Source organism: Nicrophorus vespilloides, unplaced genomic scaffold (genome assembly GCF_001412225.1).
Source record: "Nicrophorus vespilloides isolate i.1.1-1 unplaced genomic scaffold, Nicve_v1.0, whole genome shotgun sequence".
Lineage (NCBI taxonomy): Eukaryota > Metazoa > Arthropoda > Insecta > Coleoptera > Silphidae > Nicrophorus > Nicrophorus vespilloides.
The window spans coordinates 29,979-47,822 of record NW_017097227.1 but is presented as its reverse complement, the minus strand read 5'-3'; the positions used below and the strand labels follow the sequence as shown (position 1 = coordinate 47,822).

Genomic DNA, 17,844 nt, shown 5'->3' with positions numbered 1-17,844 from the left:
AATTCACTTTTTTTCCAATTTCTTAAGCTCATAGCAGACGACTCAGCGGCAGTACGAAGACAATAGTAGGCTCTTATGAAAGGTAAGACATTCAGCTTTCATACGAGTGGTCAATTATGTAATTATCTTAAGGGGTTGTCGAAAAACTGAAAAAAAATACGAAAAGCATTTTCTACAGCTCATAGAAGGCGACTCTGCAGCAGTACGAAGATGCCAGTAAACTCGTTGGAAAGGTGAGATATTCAGCTTTCATACGAGTGGTCGATGATGTATTTATCTTAAGGGGTTGTTGAGAAATTCACGAAAAACTGTAAAAACTGAAAAAAAAATACGAAAAGAACTTTCTAGACTCGTTGGAAAGGTGAGATATTCAGCTTTCATGCGAGTGGTGATAGTAGTTTTTCAAAATAAATTAATTGAATGAAAGGAAAAAATAATACGAAAATATTTAATACACTATTATTATTATTATTATCATCAATAAACATCGACTACAAACTATTTCTTCTGTGAATAAAACAACATTCATATATTATATATATTTCATTATAGAAAAAATAATATTCGTAACTTTATGGATTTGGTTTTGGAAATTATCAGTTGCGTTCAATTGGACTCGTAGTATAACGAGGAAAAAAACAAAATTATATAATATTAACAATCTCCGAAGACGAAAGAACAATGAGTTAATTACTAAAGTGTAAATCTCGAGGTAAAACATGATTAAGTGTTGAAGGAAGGTCTTGCAACTAATTGAAACAACATTAAATAGAGTTGGATGTGGAGGAGGGAACGATGATGATGATGTTGGGAGGGTGGGTTTTTCATATACAATGCGTTGTAAAAGTATAAATAAAAAAAAGAAAGAGGGTTTTCTTGTATGTTGGGCTTTCATCAATTGCTTGCGTTTGATGAGGATGACGTGGATGAGGCGTCGGGGGAGGCGGAGGATTCGGTGGAGGTGTTCGTGGATGAGGCCGAGCCGGAGGACGAAGATGAGGAGGAGCAGGAGGAGGCGGCGGCTGCTGCTACCGCCGTTGTTGCTGCTGCTGCTGCTACTGCTGCTTCACCTGCGGCCGCCTTCTTCGCCGCAATCTCGGCAGCCTCCACGGCGACGTCCTCCAGCTTCCTCTTACGCCTCACCAGGTGCGTTATATTATTGACCATCTTTACGGGGGAACTCACCGTCGGCGCTTCCTCTTCCGGCTTTATTGTGGCCGCCGCCTACAAACGAAAATCAGCGACGATTAGCAAATTGAGAATTATTCAATAAAAAAGACAACGACGACGACGATGATGAAGACGACAGCGACAACAACAAAGCGTGCTCGCAGCAGTTGCAGCTGGAAGGGAGGGTTGGAGAGAGACAGAGATAGAGGAGGAGAAGATTTGTCACCGATCACGATAAGTTAGAAGGAGAGAGCGAGTATTATTGACAAAGAAGAAGAAGTAGTAAAATATGATCTTCTTCTTCTTTGTATCAGTCGAAGTTGTATCATTTTTCAAATAAAAAAATAAAAACAAAAAGATCACATATAAACGTAGGCAAATAAAATGTTTGGGGGGTGGACGGGTTGACCATACTCATCATTCCACATCCAGACGGCGCATCTTATCGGCGACTATCTCATTGACCGCGTTCTTTTCATATATTATTACCTCCGTTTGGTAGTTGCAAAGATCCGTGATCTTCTCGTCCAGGTCGGGTAGCAAGTTCGTGATGTCCTTGATCTCGTTTGCGTCAGAGGTGCCGGGAATTTCGATAGCCTCGAGCACGGCCATCCGATTCTTCAACAGCTCTACGGTCTTGCGGTAGTTGTTGATCGACTCTTGGATATTGTTGTTGGCGGACAGGGCCATGCCCAGTTTGTAGTAGGTCTCGGCAAGGTGGCGCTTATCCTTGGATTCTGTGTACCTCTCCTGCTGGATCTCAAGAGCGGCGGTGATGTCCGCGATGGCGCTCTCAAAGTTTTCGCCTTCCATCGATACCTCGCCCAACGCGACCAGACACTCGGCGTAGTCAAGACGACCTTCCTCGCCGCGCCTCTCCAAGATGATCTTGGCCATCTCGAGCACTTCCCACGCCAACTGAAGATCGGTGGGTTCCTCCTCTTTAGCTACAACAATAAAATAAGTAAACTTCGCACAGAGTAGAAGATGTGAATCACTTACGTGCGGCAGCGTCTTCGGCAGGCGTCTCCCCGTCCTCCTCGTCCTCCATCGCGCGGCTGGTGGCCGGCTCACCGTTGATGGATATATTGGCCAACTCGGATTTGTTCTTGGCATCGTCCTGGTCGTCGTTGCCACCGTCCTCCTCGCCACCGGCGCCGACGGAATCCACGCTTTCGTTCGCTCGATCAGCCGTGCCGCCCTCATCATTATCCTGTTCCCCAACGTCCTCCTCTTCGGCCGTCTCGTCTTCTAGCTCGATCTCCTTCGGTACGGCATCGCCAAGAGGATCCCCGTCTTCGCGCACCAGCTCCAGCAGGGCCTTGCCGTAATATAGATACACGTCGCCCAGACTGTTGTGCTTGTCGTCCTTGTACTCATCCATGAGCATCTCACTCGACCTGCTCAAATAGGCGGCGGCATCGGAATACTCGTGCGCCCAGAACGCTTTCTTGCCCATCGCGAGCAACTCCATCGGGCTTTTGTTCACCATTGCTTCGGTCGCCATCTGGAAAAATAAACGCAACAAAAACAATCACAGATCGAGCCACCAACGAAAAGATAGTGCAGCAACAGCACAAACACACATACGCACAGAGAGAGATCAACGATGCAAACCTAAAAACAAAAACAACAAATCGGTCCTCCACTCGACCGATTTACGCAAGCGCCCCGTCGTATTGATGTGCGTCGCGACGTCGTCGCCACCATCGCCAACGGCGACTCCAGTTGCTGAAATGTCGCGAGACGACGCGTAGTATTCTGTTCCCGGCCAAACCACAATCCGCACAAACCAAAACGAGATTAAATTAAAAAAAAAATAATAAAAGCACTAATCTTACGACAACGAACAAACTCTCTCTCTCTCCGAAAATAAAAGGTAACGAATCTTAATATTTGTATAAACGTAATCAGTAATCAAATATAAATTTGAAAGCAATAACGTTGAGCTGTTGCTCAACATTAACAAAGAGAAGAAAAAATAATAAATAGAAGCAAGTTATTATAGGCATTTTCCCCGACGTCGTTCAATATTGTGCGATGTGACGCACTTCCGTTTTTGGCGCTCAATTTCGAAATGCGTTAATCAAAATCTTCTCGATTCAAAATTATTTTTTTTCTTTTTGATGATGAAAAAGAAAGTACAAGCTCATATAGAATATTAATAAGAAAGTGAAGGAGGCTGTATTTCCGCCGCAAAACGTATACATTGTCCGCAATGAGGATAAGAGATAGAAGACAGGGGGGTCGTTTACCGCATTGGAATATTCAACAGATTGCATTCTCAAGCGAATTGGAACGGTTCCCAATCCTCCGGCGCGTTTGATTAGAAAATAAAGGGGTTGAAAGCAACGTCCGCCCTCACTTCTAACGGAAACCCGTAAAGTTCGTGGCCTCAGGATAACATTTCATATAAAAAAAAGAAAGAAAGGAAAATCTCGACAGGCGATGGCCTTAGAAACACCGCTCAAGTGCTTTATGCGAGCGGCATACATAAATAATTTAACGTCGACTACATCAAGTTCTCGTTCGATGTTAATGAAATGGGGAAAGGGTAGTTAAAGGCCCGAAACGAATAAAGCAAACTAGCGATAAAGATTGATCCGATTCAATTGCGTCGTTTCGCAATTTCATGTCAAGGTTGCTTTTTTTTTCTTCTTCTCGTGCCCCCACACGAACCCGTCTGGCTGGAATGGCTATGTTTTAACGGGCGAATTAGTTTAAAAATAAAGCGAAAAATCGATTTCAGATGGGGGAACGATGATGTTAATGCCGTTCGGTTTGTAAAAGTTTGGGTTGCACTCACACATTCATGGCGAACTTGATGGAAAGTAAATAAATAAATATTCGATAAAGAAATCACGGCATGTCAATTTACATCGATTGAGATTGTTTACGGTTAATGCCAACATGCGTTTAGAATTGAATCAAATATCCGTTCAAATTCCATCAATAATTAACAGTAAAATATAAACCTGAAATTGATTGATTCAAGAAGAAAAATATAAAATATTTATCAATTGTTGTGGTGTGTGTTATCAAGTGAAAATGGGAGGAGGAGCAGTGTGGGCGTGGCGCTAGATGTAAGCTCCAATCACGTATTTGAAAACCTCCATCATCACGCCCCGAAGCTTCGTAGACCTCATCAAGGGTGCGACCAAGCTGAAGGGCGGCCAAGAATACAACCTGCTCATCGTCGACTACGAAACCGCGATGGAGACGGGCGGCGGCGACGCGGACGACGAGACCGGCTGGAATTGCAGCGTGCATCCCAGGTGAGAGCAGACGATATTTCGCAATCGCAACGTTGCAATGTGTACGGATGCAGCGTCTTCTTTCTCCTGGGGACGCTCGTGATGACGACCTGCGCTACGGGGATGCTGTGCGCGGCAATCATGACCGACCACTGGGAGGAGGTGACCTGGGACAGGCGCGCCTTGCAGACGATGTCCAACACCAGCCTGGACATCCAGTGGCTCTTCGACGGCGTCGCCAAGGTGTCCACGAATAACGAACACGCATTCCTCGTGCCAATACACGGCGGCATCTGGACGTTATGCTTCAGTCTGACCGGTGAGTCTACGCTCCAATTGGACAATTATCGGAATGTATTAATCAATGTGAGTGGTCGATTTCAGAAAAAGAGATACATTTGCTCGGTAAGATCGGGTTTCCGGAGCAATCATGCGTCAACTATCTGTCGGGTGGACTCGACGGTATGAAGGTTTGCGAGCCGAAGGCGGACTGGCAAAGGCGTAAGTGGATTTCCCTCCATTCCCAAATGCAATTATCGTCGTGTTATTAATATTATTTTTTATATCAAGGGATGCAGAACTTGTCGATATCTTGTGCTTTGGTGTGCCTGATCATCTTGGGAAGCGCCGCTTTGGTGGGAGCTTTTGGTGTGTGCCAGCACCAGATCAGCGCCGTCTTGGTTACAGGAGTCATGTACTTGTTGGCAGGTTAGTAATATATTAATATCCTTTTATAGGACGCTTAGGTAACAACGGCAATTACTTTCAGCTTCGTTCGCGCTCTTCACGCTTACGATAATCCATTTCAAGAGGGTGCAGAGCAGACCTTCGCGCTTCGACTTGGCGACAGACGCGAACGGATGGTACCGGATGGACGCAGACTGCACTGTGGACGGCGTCGTCAGTCCGTTGGGAAGTCGCGGCTACCTCTTGTCCGCCCACCTGTTGGGCGCCCGGGTGTTCTCGACCTCTTGGTCCTTGGACTTAGGCTGGGGAGGGGTCATCCTCTGCGTGATGACCTCCGTCCTCTGGATCCTGCTCTCCAAGATCATGCGCTTCAATCCCATCTCCAGCATGATCAACTAGTATTTTCTTTCTATAAATATCGAGCTATTTACGCGCAAAACCGAAACATGTAGATCGCACGAGACGATATAGATTTTTTGAAATCTGTGATTACGGCTCTGCCAAGCGCTGTCCTCTACGCCGGCTTTTCTCAATCCTGCAAACCATTTCAAACAATCCACGTGCATAAATGACAGTTGCAAAATTACATGGTTGAGAAACACCGGTCCTAGAGTCGACTTAGGGAAGGGTTGCCTAGGGTGAACTTTGAGTTGCCTAAGTTTACGAGAAGCTTCGGAGGTTAACCGTCCACAAGCATATGAACGCAGAGAGCTTCTTACTCTATTACATACATACATTTATCTATTTACAAATTATACATTTTCGCAAAATCTTTTTGACTTTCTACGAAGATGAGCACACCCCGCATGCTATTTTCGTGTGTACATTCTTGTTTATTTTGAAGGATGAAGAGAGGGCGCTGCGTAACAAATTGTGATAAAAATTAACGGATTAAAAGGCGAGATGAATGCGAAAAGAAGATGTAACAAAAAAAAACAAAACACGAAAACGAGAGAGAGGTTATATAGTTTTTGCTAACTTTTACATTACCGAACATTTTACTATGTACACAGCTTAGGGACAATAATTTCCTTCCTTTTGTTATATATATATATGGCTATTGCTATTTCATGTTAATTGTTTGTGCACGAACCGGTGGCGATGGCAACGACAAAACAAAATCAAAACGGCGGCGATTTGTTTGCTGCTTTAGGCTGACGAAGAACAGAATATTGCGCTTGGAGGAGACAATAGGCATTACAACGCACATTTAAAATGCCTTTCTTGGTTTACATGTAAATATTATGTATGGAATAAAGAGGAAATGACGTTCGGAAGTTCTTACCTTTATGTTTATGTTGTTTGTTTGTTTGTGAGCTGGTAGCAACAGGTAAAGTAGAATGGGAAGGCTGACACCAGTTGACACCCGTGAAACTCGTTACCAAATGGCGAACGCTTTGCGGCACCCGAACGATACGAGCAGAAGCAACAAACGGTTTCGCAGGGGTCAGACCAATCGTGGACCAGTGTTTTCCCTCCATGCAGTCTCGCCAACCCAATTAGAAAGTCTCCAGATTTGAATTTGTCGCGAGATAATATCTGACGGAACAGTTAGTCTGGTTGCATACGACACAAAATCGACGTTGCCTGGAACACATTAATATTTACGTTATTATATGAATCTCATTGCATCGAAATTACTCTTGCCTTATTCAATTATTTAAGGGATGTTAGGATTTGTTGTGTAATGAAGGTAATTTGATTTGTAAAGTGTACGAATTTAAATGGTAATAAAAAAATGCTTTTAATATAAAAAGAAACTTAACAATGTTAATGGTGTAATTGCTGGCTAATTACTGATTCTTTTCAGGTAAGAATCCCATAGCAGCTTTTTGTATTCGACGGCTGCTGCGGCTGGATTGGAGGCTTTTGTGATGCCGCGACCCACGACAGCAACATCGGCCCCTCTCTCCAGCATCACAGCTTCCGGAGTGTTGTACTGTTGTCCCAAGCCATCCCCAGAGGAGCCCAACTGAACGCCGGGCGTCAACTGCACGAACCCAGGTTGCTCCACGAACAACTTACTCTGACACACGAATCCGGTGACCAGCGACTTCTTCTCCACGCCCATCGCAACCGTCGCCTTGACGTATTTATCATCGATCAGACTGCCCTTGGCGCTGCACTCCGCCAACACGAAAACGCCCCTTTCCGCAAGTCCTTCCGCCTGTTCGAGTGCTTCCAGAACGCCGCTTCCGGTCAAGGAGTGCGCCGTCACCAAGGGTGCCCACGACGATACGCCGTATACGCCCTTGCTGTATTGCAACTGGCAAGTTTTACCGATATCCGCAAATTTCCTGTCCTCGAACAAGACGAAGTTGTGCTTTTCCGCAATGCTCTTCAGGTTCTTCACGAAGACCTCGCTGAATCCCTCCACGATGTCGATGTGCGTCTTGAAGAGACAAACGTGCGGTCCGACCGCCTCGGCCAGATTCAGGATCTCCGCGGCATCTGTCAAATCAGCGGCGATGCACAGATTCGTTTTTTTCTCCGACATGATTTTGAACAGCCTCTTGGCGATGGCGTTACTCGAGTGCGAGATCCTCTCCTCGTACGGCATCTTCAGACGATCTACAAAGCAACCACCGTACGCATTCAGTAAAAACAAATCCAAACGCATAGAAAATTGATCAATTCAGTACCCAATTTCGTTTTGTTCAAAACGGAGGCGTCGACTTGGGAAGCTTTCAAGTAATCGGCAACCTTTTGGCAAGTTTCGTCCGTAACGCAGTCGGCTTCTTTTAGGAACTTCATCAGTTGAGTCATGGTGAGGAGGGCGTGCATTTTGATGCCGTTATCCTTCAACAGCTTTTCTCCACCCTGCTCACGGTTCAGCAGAACGACAGCCTCCGTAGTTTGAATATTGGCTGCCGTCAAATCCTTGACCGTCTCTGCAAATTATAATTGAATCAAAAAACGCGTTCAAGTAAATGATCGAAATCATATTGGATTCTCGTTGCTTCAGTTTCTTTGGATTTATCACCACGTTCTAGGTCTGATCCGAAAGATGGTTTAAGAAATAATCATCATTAAGTAATCTATTTTTTTTTTTTGGCTTATCATGTAAAAATTGAACTTTGATTATCTACAACAAAGTTGATATTGAAACATAATCCAATTTGAATAAGCTTTATATGTGTGTATACACAAACATTAAGTAAATATGTTTTACTTATCAGGAAACTCTAACAGAAGATTAAATATTTCCATTATCATGTTACCTAAAATGCTGCTTCCAGAAGTGACAACATCTTCGATGATGAGGCACGTGTCATTGTCTTTGTAGAAGCCCTCGATGAGTTTCTTGGTGCCATAATCCTTGGCTTCCTTTCGTCTCATGACCATTGGTAAATCCACTTTGTACGAGATTGTCGTGGCAATGGGCAAGGCAGTGTAGGGAACGCCGCAGACAATGTCAAAATCTTTCATGTGTGGCATCGATTCGATGATCAAGTCGGCAAGCACACCCTGCATAAAAATTGAATTATATAGTGAAATGGGGTTGTTGCATTCCACTCACCATGAGCTTGGGGTAGCTGACGATAACCCTCAAATCGCAATAGACCGGGGTCATGAGGCCGACTTTCGTCTTGTACTCGCCGAACTTCACCGCGTTGATCTTGTACAATTCGACGGCGAAGGCCTTCAGGCGATCCTCGTAGCATTTCGACGAAGCCATCGAAAAAGAAAAGAATTAAAAAAAACAATAGAACGACTATAAACAACCACTTGTTGTTGCTATCGCAACCTCATTGAAATTCACGTGTCAAAGGCGAGTGTTGCCAAATTGCGTCGGTCGGTTGGTTACATTTGGTTGGTAGCGTGGATGGGGGCGCGCTTCCTGTGCGCGCGACTTTCGAAAAAATTTCACATCTACAGGGTGTTTCCATTTGCAAGTCGTCAAAAAGAAAATCTTGGATATTATCAGCCCAAAATAAAACATTTTCATGTACGTTGTTCTCCGTGTGTATAATATATTTAATTCCATTTTTGTTGTTGTTGTTGTATAGAAATAAATTACAATTGGATTGATTCTCACTCTATTTTGCGACAGTGATGGTGACATCCCTCTCTCTCTCTCAGTTTGCAAACACGCATCAAATACACCTTTAATTGCTAAAAGTAAACGAAGCAGTCTCTGTCCAAAAATATGTACAACATTATTCAAAGCCGAAAATAGTTTTGCGTCAACGATTGTCTTCTTACAAATATATATATATGCATCACATTCTCGCGCACAGACGTACCAGAATTTAACAAAAACAAAACACACATTAAGAACTTGAAAACCAGTGTAATTGGGGTTGGCGTTGAAAATGAATAATAATAAGAAATGGAATAGAAACAATTGAACGACGACGTTCTCTAGGCAACGGGGTTAAATTCACGTTGGCCAACCGCGCGAACGAAAGGAACAAAAGTCACCTCGTCAATATTATTATTAATTATTATTATTATTACAATATAACAGCACTGTCAGATCACTTAAGATTACTCGTTTATAATATATATATATATTCTTCTTCTTCTCCAGTTTTCATATACATATATATTACAATTACAATTATTAATATGGCATACATTTTGTACTATTTTCTTTATTATTTTTCGCACCCCTCCTCCACTCAAATCTTAAATTTATTTGCGTTTCGTGGCTGATTTTCAACGGCAAACCGTCTTCAGCGAGAGAGAAATTATCAGTTTTTCTTTTTTCTGTAATTAAGATGTACAGGTGAAGGAAACCGGAAAAGTTGTTCAGAGCGAAGAACGGAAATGGACTAGAATGCGAAGGGTCGGTCGGTCGGTCTTCGCGTTGCGTTATCGAAAGAAATACAAGAATAACAAACAGAAAATACATGGACATGCAGAAATAAATAATTGAAAGAAATGTAGGATCATATTTTTTTTTGGTTTCTTTTCGCTCTTCGTTTGTTGTTTATGGGCGGATGAATCGAACTTCGGGGTCACGCCCACAGCAAACACTCGCGCACCAATGGGGAATGCAAACACGGAGAACGAAATGAAAAGAAAAAAACTATTAATTAGAAATATGAAACGAAGGAATTAACAGCAAAATGAAGGAAATCTACGTAGTTCACCAAAAATATACATCTCATTTTATGCTCTTTCTCTTTCTGTGTTTCGTTTTGTCTCTCTCTCTCTATATATATATATGTGTGTGTCATATATACTATAGTTCTTGCAGGTATGTTATCGTCATCGGTTATATATATAATATAAAAAATCTCTTAAGTCTTCGACGCCGTTAAGCCTACTTTCAGTTTCTTTTCCTTCGGTGAAGATACCTTCTTCTCCCATCACTCGCTACAAGTACAAAGAATATATATATAAATACTTTCATATTGTTATTATATACATGAGTAGATGGAATATGCAACGAAATCATCCCTGATCAACGACAACCCGATCGCGTCCCGCACTTCAATCATATCTAAATTGTTAAAGTGTAGTTTTCTTTAGGTTGTTGGTTAAGGATGAAAGTACGAGATGGACGGTCGTCGTCTTTCGAGGGTCGGTGTTTCGTGCTGGTTCTTCCATCCACTTACGTTCAAAGGCAAAAAAAAGGTTCGCGCCGCGTTTTAGGAGAGGATGCCGTGGCCGGAGGAGGAGGGCGTCGGTGCGGCCACCTGCAGCTGCAACGAAGGCGTCGTCGATGGGCCCTGCTGCGACAGCTCCGCCTTCACGCGCCTCGCTATGTGCGATCTCGTGTGCTTCCGCAGATGATCCTTCCGATAGAATCCTTTGCCGCATTCGGTGCAGATGTGCCTCTTCTCACCTACGACCACCAAAAAAACAATAACATCATAATGATGTTGAGGAAAAAAATGGATGTAGCACAATACCTGAGTGTATGACGAAATGTAGGGTGAGTTGCTCTTTCCGTTTGAATGCCTTCAGGCATACGGTGCAGACGTACGGTCGCTCAGGGTTGTGGGACTGCTTGTGTCTGGTGAGATGATCCTTGCGTTTAAGACCTGCCCCGCAGATGTCGCACACGAATCTCCTCTCCAGAGTGTGTCCAACGAGATGCTGCTCCAGGAGTTCCTTCTCGGGATAGGCCATGTGACATTCGGGACAACAGTACAGCGTGGATCCGTCCAGGGCCGTCGTCAGCCGAATCTCTCCAGGCTAAAACAATGTTCAATTAGTTGAAACACAACAAACAAAGCTATGGATCAATTCAGGCAAAAACCATCTGCCCTTCAGAGATCGAGTACAACTATTACAACGTAAAGAATATTTCAAATATATGAAATAATTAGCGAATATCTTATAGTAATTCTTTAAAAAAAATCTTGGTTTTGGAAATAACTTTGCATATTTTGTTTTGTTTGTTGAAACGAGTGAGTAAAGCATTATCTGAAGAAATAATTAAAGTAGGATATGGATTGGTTAATATTATGGGATTAGTTTAAACTTTAAAGTTTGTTTACGTCGATTGTTATGAGTCGCGGTCGTATAAGTTACCTTCGGTCTGGGCTTCTTCTCCTTCTCGACCTTCTTCTTTTTCTTCTTTTTGCCGGAGGAGGTGAGGCCGTTCTGCAGCTGCGCCGAATTTATGGTGGTCAAAGAGTTGCCGGAACCGAGGAGGTTGCCGCCTCCTGGACCATTCAGAGAGTTCAGATTGGATATGGGCAAGGAAGCTGCGGCGCCGTGGAGATGATGATTGAGATTGGCCTCGCTGGGAATGGTGAGATGCTGCTGACCGGTCTCCTTCTTGATCGTCTCCGCCGAGTACTTGAGGAAATGATGAAGGCTGAGCGGCAACGTCGACGCCGGCAGATGCGAGAGGTAATCGGCGACGGTGGATCCTGGGGCGGCTAGGCTCTGCCAGCTGGCGGGCATCGGCGCCGGCGGTGGCAGCTGATTGGTTGGTGGAGGCGGTGGAGGAGCGGGCACCGCCACGGTCGGCTGATGTCTTCCGCCGCCTCGCTCGTGGTGATCCTGCTGCTCCTGCTTCTGCAACTCGCAAAGTCTATAACTTTCGTTGGAAAAAGCTAGACCTAAAGCAACCTTCTCGCCGCTCTGCTGCTGCTGCTGCTGCTTCTCCTGCTGGTGGCTGAGCATTGCAGCGCAGATCTCCTGCGCCAATTCCTGCTGCTCGTACCTCTTGTCCGACGGATGCCGCACGTTCTGCTGGTAGGTCTGGTTCAGGTAGCTCTGCTGGTATTTGCTGCTGTTGACGAGATGCTGCTGCTGCTGTTGTTGCTGTTGCTGCTGCTGCTGCGTGGGTGGATGATGCTGAGTGAAGGAGGGCACTCCGTTGGCGGTGTACCGGTTGCTGTTGGGTTCGGCGGTGGTGGTGTGCGTGGGTGGCGGTGGAGGAGGAGGCGGCGGCGGGGGCGGACACAGCCCATTGCCGCCGCCGTTCTCGTGGCCGAATTTAGCAGCGAACTGATGGATAGTCGGTATCGTCGTCGAGAAGTGTCCTCCGAACGGTGAAAAGTTCATTGTACAGCACTACAACTACTACTACTACACCTTAGTCCTCCGCTACGACATGAAATGGACGACACACATATTAGAGTAGAGTCGATGAAGGTAGTGGTGATGATAGTTAAGATGGTGATGGTGACGACGATGATGATGATGAATATCGAATGTGATCATCGGCGGCAAGCACGCACACTTTTTGCGGGGGGGTGTGAATTAATGCGTTATAATAATGAGCGTGATCGGGTGTGTGTGTGTTGTCTGCAGTGTGGTGATGATGTCCTTACCATCGTGCTCTCTCACTCTCTCTTTCTCTCACTCCTTTGCGTTATCCCCAGGTTCCACGAACCTCTTGCAAACTACTGCTCCCTCCAATTAATCCTCGCGCTCTCCGCAAGTTTTTTTTACACCTTCGCTCACTTTGATTAGTGTCGTCGATCACTGGACAAGCTCTCTGAACTGACGTTCGCCATTCCTGCTGCTGGCTTCTGCTGCGCCTGCTGCGATCAGTTGATCGCGCGCACAGGGCTAGAGGGGCGAAGGGACGACCCGACGACTACATGTATATATATATATGTGTGAGCGTGTGTGTGTATGTGCGCGTCTCCTCTCTTCTTCACAACACACTCACACGCAATATTACTTGAGCCCTTGGCGCGCGCATTCGCGAGGGTCGAACTGAAATCCTCTACTTGCGCTCCTTCTTTTCGTCCTTCTCCTCCACCTCCTGCACTCCTCTTCTTACCCCCACTGGTTTTGTTTGTTCTCCGCGTTACTTATTATTATTATTATTTGTGCGTCGCTTTCATCCCCTTTCCAGAAGGAAGGAAGGAAGGAAGGGTTGACTGGCGACCCCTCTCACCGCGCGCGCATCGCCCTGCGCGAAAGATACACCCCTAAATGCAAATTTCACACGCGCGATCCACGGTGCGGCAGATTGATCATCATCATCCTCCTCCTCGAGGATCAACCAAAAAAAACCAGAATACATCTATTCGTATTCGTAACAAAACAAGAACAAGAACGACCGGTAAAAATAACACGCGAAACCGGTTCACTTTTGTATGTACGAATTTACAAAGAAACGTAAATTTATTGCGCGAATATTCCGCTCGCCGCTGCTCCTTGATCCTTTGTTGTTTCGCCTCGTCGTTCGTTCCCCACCCCACATCTGCGCTCTGTTCCTTGTAACGAATTCGCATTGTTGAAGAATCGCACACAACGGACGAAACACGTGCAAAGGACGGACAATTAAAACCGCATTCGCGAATCGGGCGCACCAACGAATTTTTAAATTTATTTATTACTTTTTTCTGTTCATTCAACTAATTCAAACATGCAGCGCAACTAGATTTCAAATTCAGCAACATTCGGATTAGAAAACAAATACACAACCGACCGACCGACTCTTTTTGTACTGTTAATAATTAAATTATTTCCGATTCGATTACAACAACGATAATTATATCATTTTACGCACTCCGCATTCCACAGGATTCGTATTTTTAATGCAGGTTAGGCAACTTGCTTTTCACGCTGGATGTTGGTCGGTCGCGTCGTCGGTAGGTGTAAACAAAGTAGTAGTGGTGGTGGTGTTGAGGAGGAGGTTGATTGTTTGTTTGTTTGTTAAATTACAATTCTCGAGTTGCGAGTGGAACTGTAATTGTTTTCAGCGTTCTGTCGTTACTACTGTTGTTTCGTTTGTCGTTCGTGTTCGTAGTGCTGGCGGTCGTTACAGCGTAACGGCGTAACCTCAAATTAAGAAAGATCTTGTTGGTGGGTGCTGCAGCTTTCTAATAGTATTTTCGGTGTGGTCGGTGAATGGAAGAAGCATGCCTGTACAGCCGACGCCACCTCCAGATCAGACGCCAGAGGTGTCACAAGCAAAGTCGATAATAGTGATCCACCCTGGCTCTCTGAACTTGAGGATCGGGAGGGCCGCAGACGTGAACCCCCTGAGCGTGCTGCACGCGATTGCGAGACGCAGGCTTCCCGGGGGTTCGAAGCATGTCGATCCATTCCTGCCACCTCGGGTGGATTTAGGTGCTGGTCAGCAGGAGATCGAAGATGCGAGGCTGGGAGTGTCGCACACCCTGCAATCCTGTTTGCAGTCGGACGGTCGGAGACGCTACGCGACGCCTCCACAGCAGATAGCCGCATTCAATAGGCGCTCCACGCCGGAGACGATCGCAGCGTCCGGCGGGGAATGGGTCAAGATCGAAGGCGACATCGTCATAGGTAACGACATCCTGCGGCTCGATCCGCTGGACGAGTTCAACGTGCACTTTCCGTTCCGTCGTGGCGATTTCAACGTGCACTCCGGTCCCGGTGGCTCGATGACCGCCATCCTCACCGATCTCGAGGTCATCTGGACGTACATCCTGGAGACGCACTTCATGATACCCAGAAAGGAATTCAAGAACTTTAAGGTTGTGCTCATCATCCCGGACATTTACAATAGGACGTACCTCAGAGAGCTGAACACTCTGCTGCTGCTCAAGATGGGCTTCGGTGCCGCTTTCCTGCTGCAGGATCACGTCGCTGCCACTTTCGGTTCGGGACTGAGCTACGCTTGCGTCGTCGACGTGGGGGATCAGAAGACGTCCGTCTCGTGCGTCGAAGATGGCATATGTCACAGCAACACCAGAGTTCGGATGGATTATGGGGGTGCCGATATCACGCAGACTTTCTTCTGGCTTCTGCAGAAGTGCGCCTTTCCCTACAAGGACTGCTCCGAGAGCAACAAACTCGATACCATGTTGCTGAGGAAGCTGAAGGAGGAACTCTGTCACGTCAACTTGGATATTTGCGGCTCGCAGGAGAAGAGTTTCACTCTGCAGCAGCCCGGCATGGAGGTGCTGCAGTTCACCATTCAGGTGGGCGACGAGTGCATCGTCGCTCCTCTCAGCCTCTTCACGCCCGAACTCTTCGGCGTCACCGGTCCCAAACTCGTGCACACCCAGAAGAGATCTCTCGGAGATCCGGAAGATCCGCACGACGAGAATTACCTGCGGGAAATCAGAAGAAAAGGTTCGTTGTTCTCGTCCAACTAATATTTTCCTCTTCTCAATGATTCCCATATTTCAAGGTATAAAGGAGAGCCTCGAACCGACCACGTCCGACATGAAGGAGCCCTACTTCGAGGAGGCCAACGCTCAGGCTACCAACGACGATGACATCGTCGTGGACGCCATCGACACGGCACCGCAGCCGGCGGACAAAGAGTTCGTCATAAATCCTGGTCAGATCCTCGGGCTCGATCAGGCTGTGCTTCAGAGCATCGACCGCTGTCCGAACGAGGACCTCAAACGGAAGATGTACGGCTGCATCCTGATAGTCGGCGGTGGCATGAATTTTGCCGGAATCGGGACTTGGCTGCAGAACCGCATCAGTCTGCAGATACCGTACTTGTATAGGGCAGAGCAGCTGGACATAATTACGAATCCGCGCGACATGGACCCCTCGATGGTAGCTTGGAAGGGTGCCGCGATCCTCAGTTGCCTGGAGACGGCCCAGGAACTCTGGATCGGCTCCGGTGAGTGGGAGAAATGCGGGGTGCGTATCCTGCGAGAACGCGCCCCCTTCCAATGGTAATTGGATTTACAATTCAGAAGATGTAATCCTATTTTATAGGAACAACAATTATGATCTCATTTACATAATAAATAAATAAATAAAAATAGTAATAGTAAATAAAATAAATAACTAATAATCATAATAATAGGCGTGGAAAATACTATTGGATAGGCGTGGTTTTGCAGAGGATTGTGGGCGGACGGTGGTGTTGGAGAGGAGAGCGTCGAACTACAGCAAAACATAAATAAATAACATATCGTCGTCATTCTTTTATATAACAATTTTTATGTATCTTTATTGTAATGAAAATAACCTGGTCAACATTGTATAAAAAAGTTTCGCTACTTATTTCATATACATATGTATATATATATATATAAAATATACATACATATATACAAAAAACACTTGCCAGTAGTAGTAGTAAATATTATATATATATACACACATTATACATGTACACATTTTGTTAGCTTTTTTTTATATATATATATATATTTATATTGTATGTTTGTTTGTTTTTTTTTGCCGAATTTTTCCTTCAAGCAAAACCATTCATCGCGTGTAAATAATAATAATAATAAATAATACATCATCTGTCCCGGCGAAAATAATATATAGAGAAACACAACGTGAAAAATAGTTGAATATACACCACAACAAAATTAATAATCAACCAAATAAGGGAAAAAAAAATAATAATATAATGGGGAAAGTCGAAAAAAATATGATAAATTTTCTAGATGACATCAACCAAAAAATTGTAATAATAATAATAATATTTGAAGAAGAAGAAGAAAAAAATATATATATACAGTGTGTTCAAAGTTTAGTTTCGTTTCTAAATACGCGGATCCAATAGCCATCAAAAATTAATCTGTAACTGTTCTTTAGTTGTACAATAAACGCTAAATAAATTAAGTCCAATTCACCTGCGGAGAGAGAAATCATGATATTACCGTATAAACATATATATATATACTATAGTCATAATTACAGAGTAAAATCATTAATTAATACTTGCACATTGCGAAGGTGTCTGTTTGATCCTCAATATACGACGTTCGTTCATGCACTCTATTTTTTTTTCATTAATATAAAAATACGCAGCTGCGTCGACAACAACTGACGAAATCAATGGTAATTTGAATTTCGACAGATTAGCGCGTCTCCGAAAATGCAGGAATCACATGACGCACTCTTTTTTTCTAAATAAATATATATATATATATATGTATATACATAATTAATATATTAAAAAACAAAAAAAAAACAAAATCAAACAGTATTGATGAAGATATCCACAACATCTTTTCTTATCAAATTATTGCTTAATCGAGGAGGTGGAGGTTGTTTCCGGATGATGAAGGAATCGTCCTTTGCTTCTCTCGCAAAGTTTACAGCTACAAAGTATTTAGAATAAATGTACCGCACACCATATTTTGTTAATAATTAATTACAATTAATCTATCACTTTCTTTCCTCCATATATATATACAATTCATCCATCATAGTGTTACAAATATGTCTCTATCGGGACTTTATTCGTCTTTCTTTGCGCTTTTCTCTCTTTCGTCTTCATGGAAATTGCAAATGGATCGCGTCTTCTTGCGGAAGGAAATCCTGCGTTTTCCATTGTACATCGATTTGTTGCCAAACATCGTCACTACATCTGTTTATTTTTTAGTGTCTGTGTGTGTAT

At 44.4% G+C, this 17,844-nt stretch overlaps 5 protein-coding genes across 9 annotated transcripts; 2 read left to right on the top strand and 3 right to left on the bottom strand.

Moving 5' to 3' along the window:
- Window positions 1-820: 820 nt before the first annotated feature.
- LOC108559467 (protein HGV2) lies at window positions 821-6,595 on the bottom strand. Of its 3 annotated transcripts, none has more exons than XM_017916771.1 (4): window positions 6,397-6,595; window positions 2,173-2,677; window positions 1,660-2,117; window positions 821-1,224 (listed from the first exon to the last, which is right to left on the bottom strand). In XM_017916771.1, exons 2-4 carry the CDS (start codon window positions 2,675-2,677, stop codon window positions 895-897), a joined length of 1,293 nt encoding a protein of 430 aa, XP_017772260.1. In that variant the 5' UTR covers window positions 6,397-6,595; the 3' UTR covers window positions 821-894. The 3 variants fall into 3 exon arrangements, with proteins under 3 accessions (XP_017772260.1, XP_017772261.1, XP_017772262.1); XM_017916772.1 differs by lacking the exon at window positions 6,397-6,595 and adding an exon at window positions 2,765-2,841; XM_017916773.1 differs by lacking the exon at window positions 6,397-6,595 and adding an exon at window positions 2,769-2,791.
- LOC108559469 lies at window positions 2,968-6,276 on the top strand. The gene is made up of 6 exons (XM_017916774.1): window positions 2,968-3,049; window positions 4,214-4,445; window positions 4,499-4,743; window positions 4,809-4,925; window positions 4,995-5,132; window positions 5,194-6,276. Exons 2-6 carry the CDS (start codon window positions 4,384-4,386, stop codon window positions 5,508-5,510), a joined length of 879 nt encoding a protein of 292 aa, XP_017772263.1. The 5' UTR covers window positions 2,968-3,049; window positions 4,214-4,383; the 3' UTR covers window positions 5,511-6,276.
- Window positions 6,596-6,830: 235 nt separating the features above from the next.
- Window positions 6,831-9,010, bottom strand: LOC108559463 (uridine 5'-monophosphate synthase). Its single transcript, XM_017916765.1, has 4 exons — window positions 8,632-9,010; window positions 8,333-8,579; window positions 7,754-8,002; window positions 6,831-7,682 (listed from the first exon to the last, which is right to left on the bottom strand). The coding sequence occupies exons 1-4, from the start codon at window positions 8,788-8,790 to the stop codon at window positions 6,901-6,903; spliced, it is 1,437 nt and encodes a 478-aa protein (XP_017772254.1). The 5' UTR covers window positions 8,791-9,010; the 3' UTR covers window positions 6,831-6,900.
- An 808-nt stretch (window positions 9,011-9,818) lies between these two features.
- Window positions 9,819-13,133, bottom strand: LOC108559462 (zinc finger and BTB domain-containing protein 17-like). 3 transcript variants are annotated; one of them, XM_017916764.1, is made up of 5 exons: window positions 12,854-13,129; window positions 12,147-12,626; window positions 11,601-12,086; window positions 10,976-11,261; window positions 9,819-10,908 (listed from the first exon to the last, which is right to left on the bottom strand). In XM_017916764.1, the coding sequence occupies exons 2-5, from the start codon at window positions 12,582-12,584 to the stop codon at window positions 10,712-10,714; spliced, it is 1,407 nt and encodes a 468-aa protein (XP_017772253.1). In that variant the 5' UTR covers window positions 12,585-12,626; window positions 12,854-13,129; the 3' UTR covers window positions 9,819-10,711. The 3 variants fall into 3 exon arrangements, with proteins under 3 accessions (XP_017772253.1, XP_017772251.1, XP_017772250.1); XM_017916762.1 differs by having other exon boundaries at window positions 11,601-12,092; window positions 12,854-13,127; XM_017916761.1 differs by having other exon boundaries at window positions 11,601-12,626; window positions 12,854-13,133.
- A 995-nt stretch (window positions 13,134-14,128) lies between these two features.
- On the top strand, window positions 14,129-16,714 carry LOC108559459 (actin-related protein 8). The gene is made up of 2 exons (XM_017916757.1): window positions 14,129-15,596; window positions 15,655-16,714. The coding sequence occupies exons 1-2, from the start codon at window positions 14,399-14,401 to the stop codon at window positions 16,158-16,160; spliced, it is 1,704 nt and encodes a 567-aa protein (XP_017772246.1). The 5' UTR covers window positions 14,129-14,398; the 3' UTR covers window positions 16,161-16,714.
- The last annotated feature ends 1,130 nt before the right edge of the window (window positions 16,715-17,844 follow it).

Bases quoted from the DNA above. Each gene is read 5' to 3' on its own strand.
- LOC108559459 (XM_017916757.1), top strand. From the start codon at position 14,399: ATGCCTGTACAGCCGACGCCACCTCCAGATCAGACGCCAGAGGTGTCA. The intron at 15,597-15,654 runs GTTCGTTGTTCT...CCATATTTCAAG, and splicing joins GCGGGAAATCAGAAGAAAAG to GTATAAAGGAGAGCCTCGAA.
- LOC108559462 (XM_017916761.1), bottom strand. From the start codon at position 12,584: ATGAACTTTTCACCGTTCGGAGGACACTTCTCGACGACGATACCGACT. The intron at 11,262-11,600 runs GTAACTTATACG...ACATTGTTTTAG, and splicing joins AGAAGAAGCCCAGACCGAAG to CCTGGAGAGATTCGGCTGAC. The intron at 10,909-10,975 runs GTATTGTGCTAC...TGGTGGTCGTAG, and splicing joins ACATTTCGTCATACACTCAG to GTGAGAAGAGGCACATCTGC.
- LOC108559467 (XM_017916771.1), bottom strand. From the start codon at position 2,677: ATGGCGACCGAAGCAATGGTGAACAAAAGCCCGATGGAGTTGCTCGCG. The intron at 2,118-2,172 runs GTAAGTGATTCA...TTATTGTTGTAG, and splicing joins TGCCGAAGACGCTGCCGCAC to CTAAAGAGGAGGAACCCACC. The intron at 1,225-1,659 runs GTAATAATATAT...TTTCGTTTGTAG, and splicing joins TTTGCAACTACCAAACGGAG to GCGGCGGCCACAATAAAGCC.
- LOC108559463 (XM_017916765.1), bottom strand. From the start codon at position 8,790: ATGGCTTCGTCGAAATGCTACGAGGATCGCCTGAAGGCCTTCGCCGTC. The intron at 8,580-8,631 runs GTGAGTGGAATG...ATTTTTATGCAG, and splicing joins TCAGCTACCCCAAGCTCATG to GGTGTGCTTGCCGACTTGAT. The intron at 8,003-8,332 runs GTAACATGATAA...TATAATTTGCAG, and splicing joins TTCTGGAAGCAGCATTTTAG to AGACGGTCAAGGATTTGACG.
- LOC108559469 (XM_017916774.1), top strand. From the start codon at position 4,384: ATGGAGACGGGCGGCGGCGACGCGGACGACGAGACCGGCTGGAATTGC. The intron at 4,744-4,808 runs GTGAGTCTACGC...GGTCGATTTCAG, and splicing joins GTTATGCTTCAGTCTGACCG to AAAAAGAGATACATTTGCTC. The intron at 5,133-5,193 runs GTTAGTAATATA...AATTACTTTCAG, and splicing joins AGTCATGTACTTGTTGGCAG to CTTCGTTCGCGCTCTTCACG.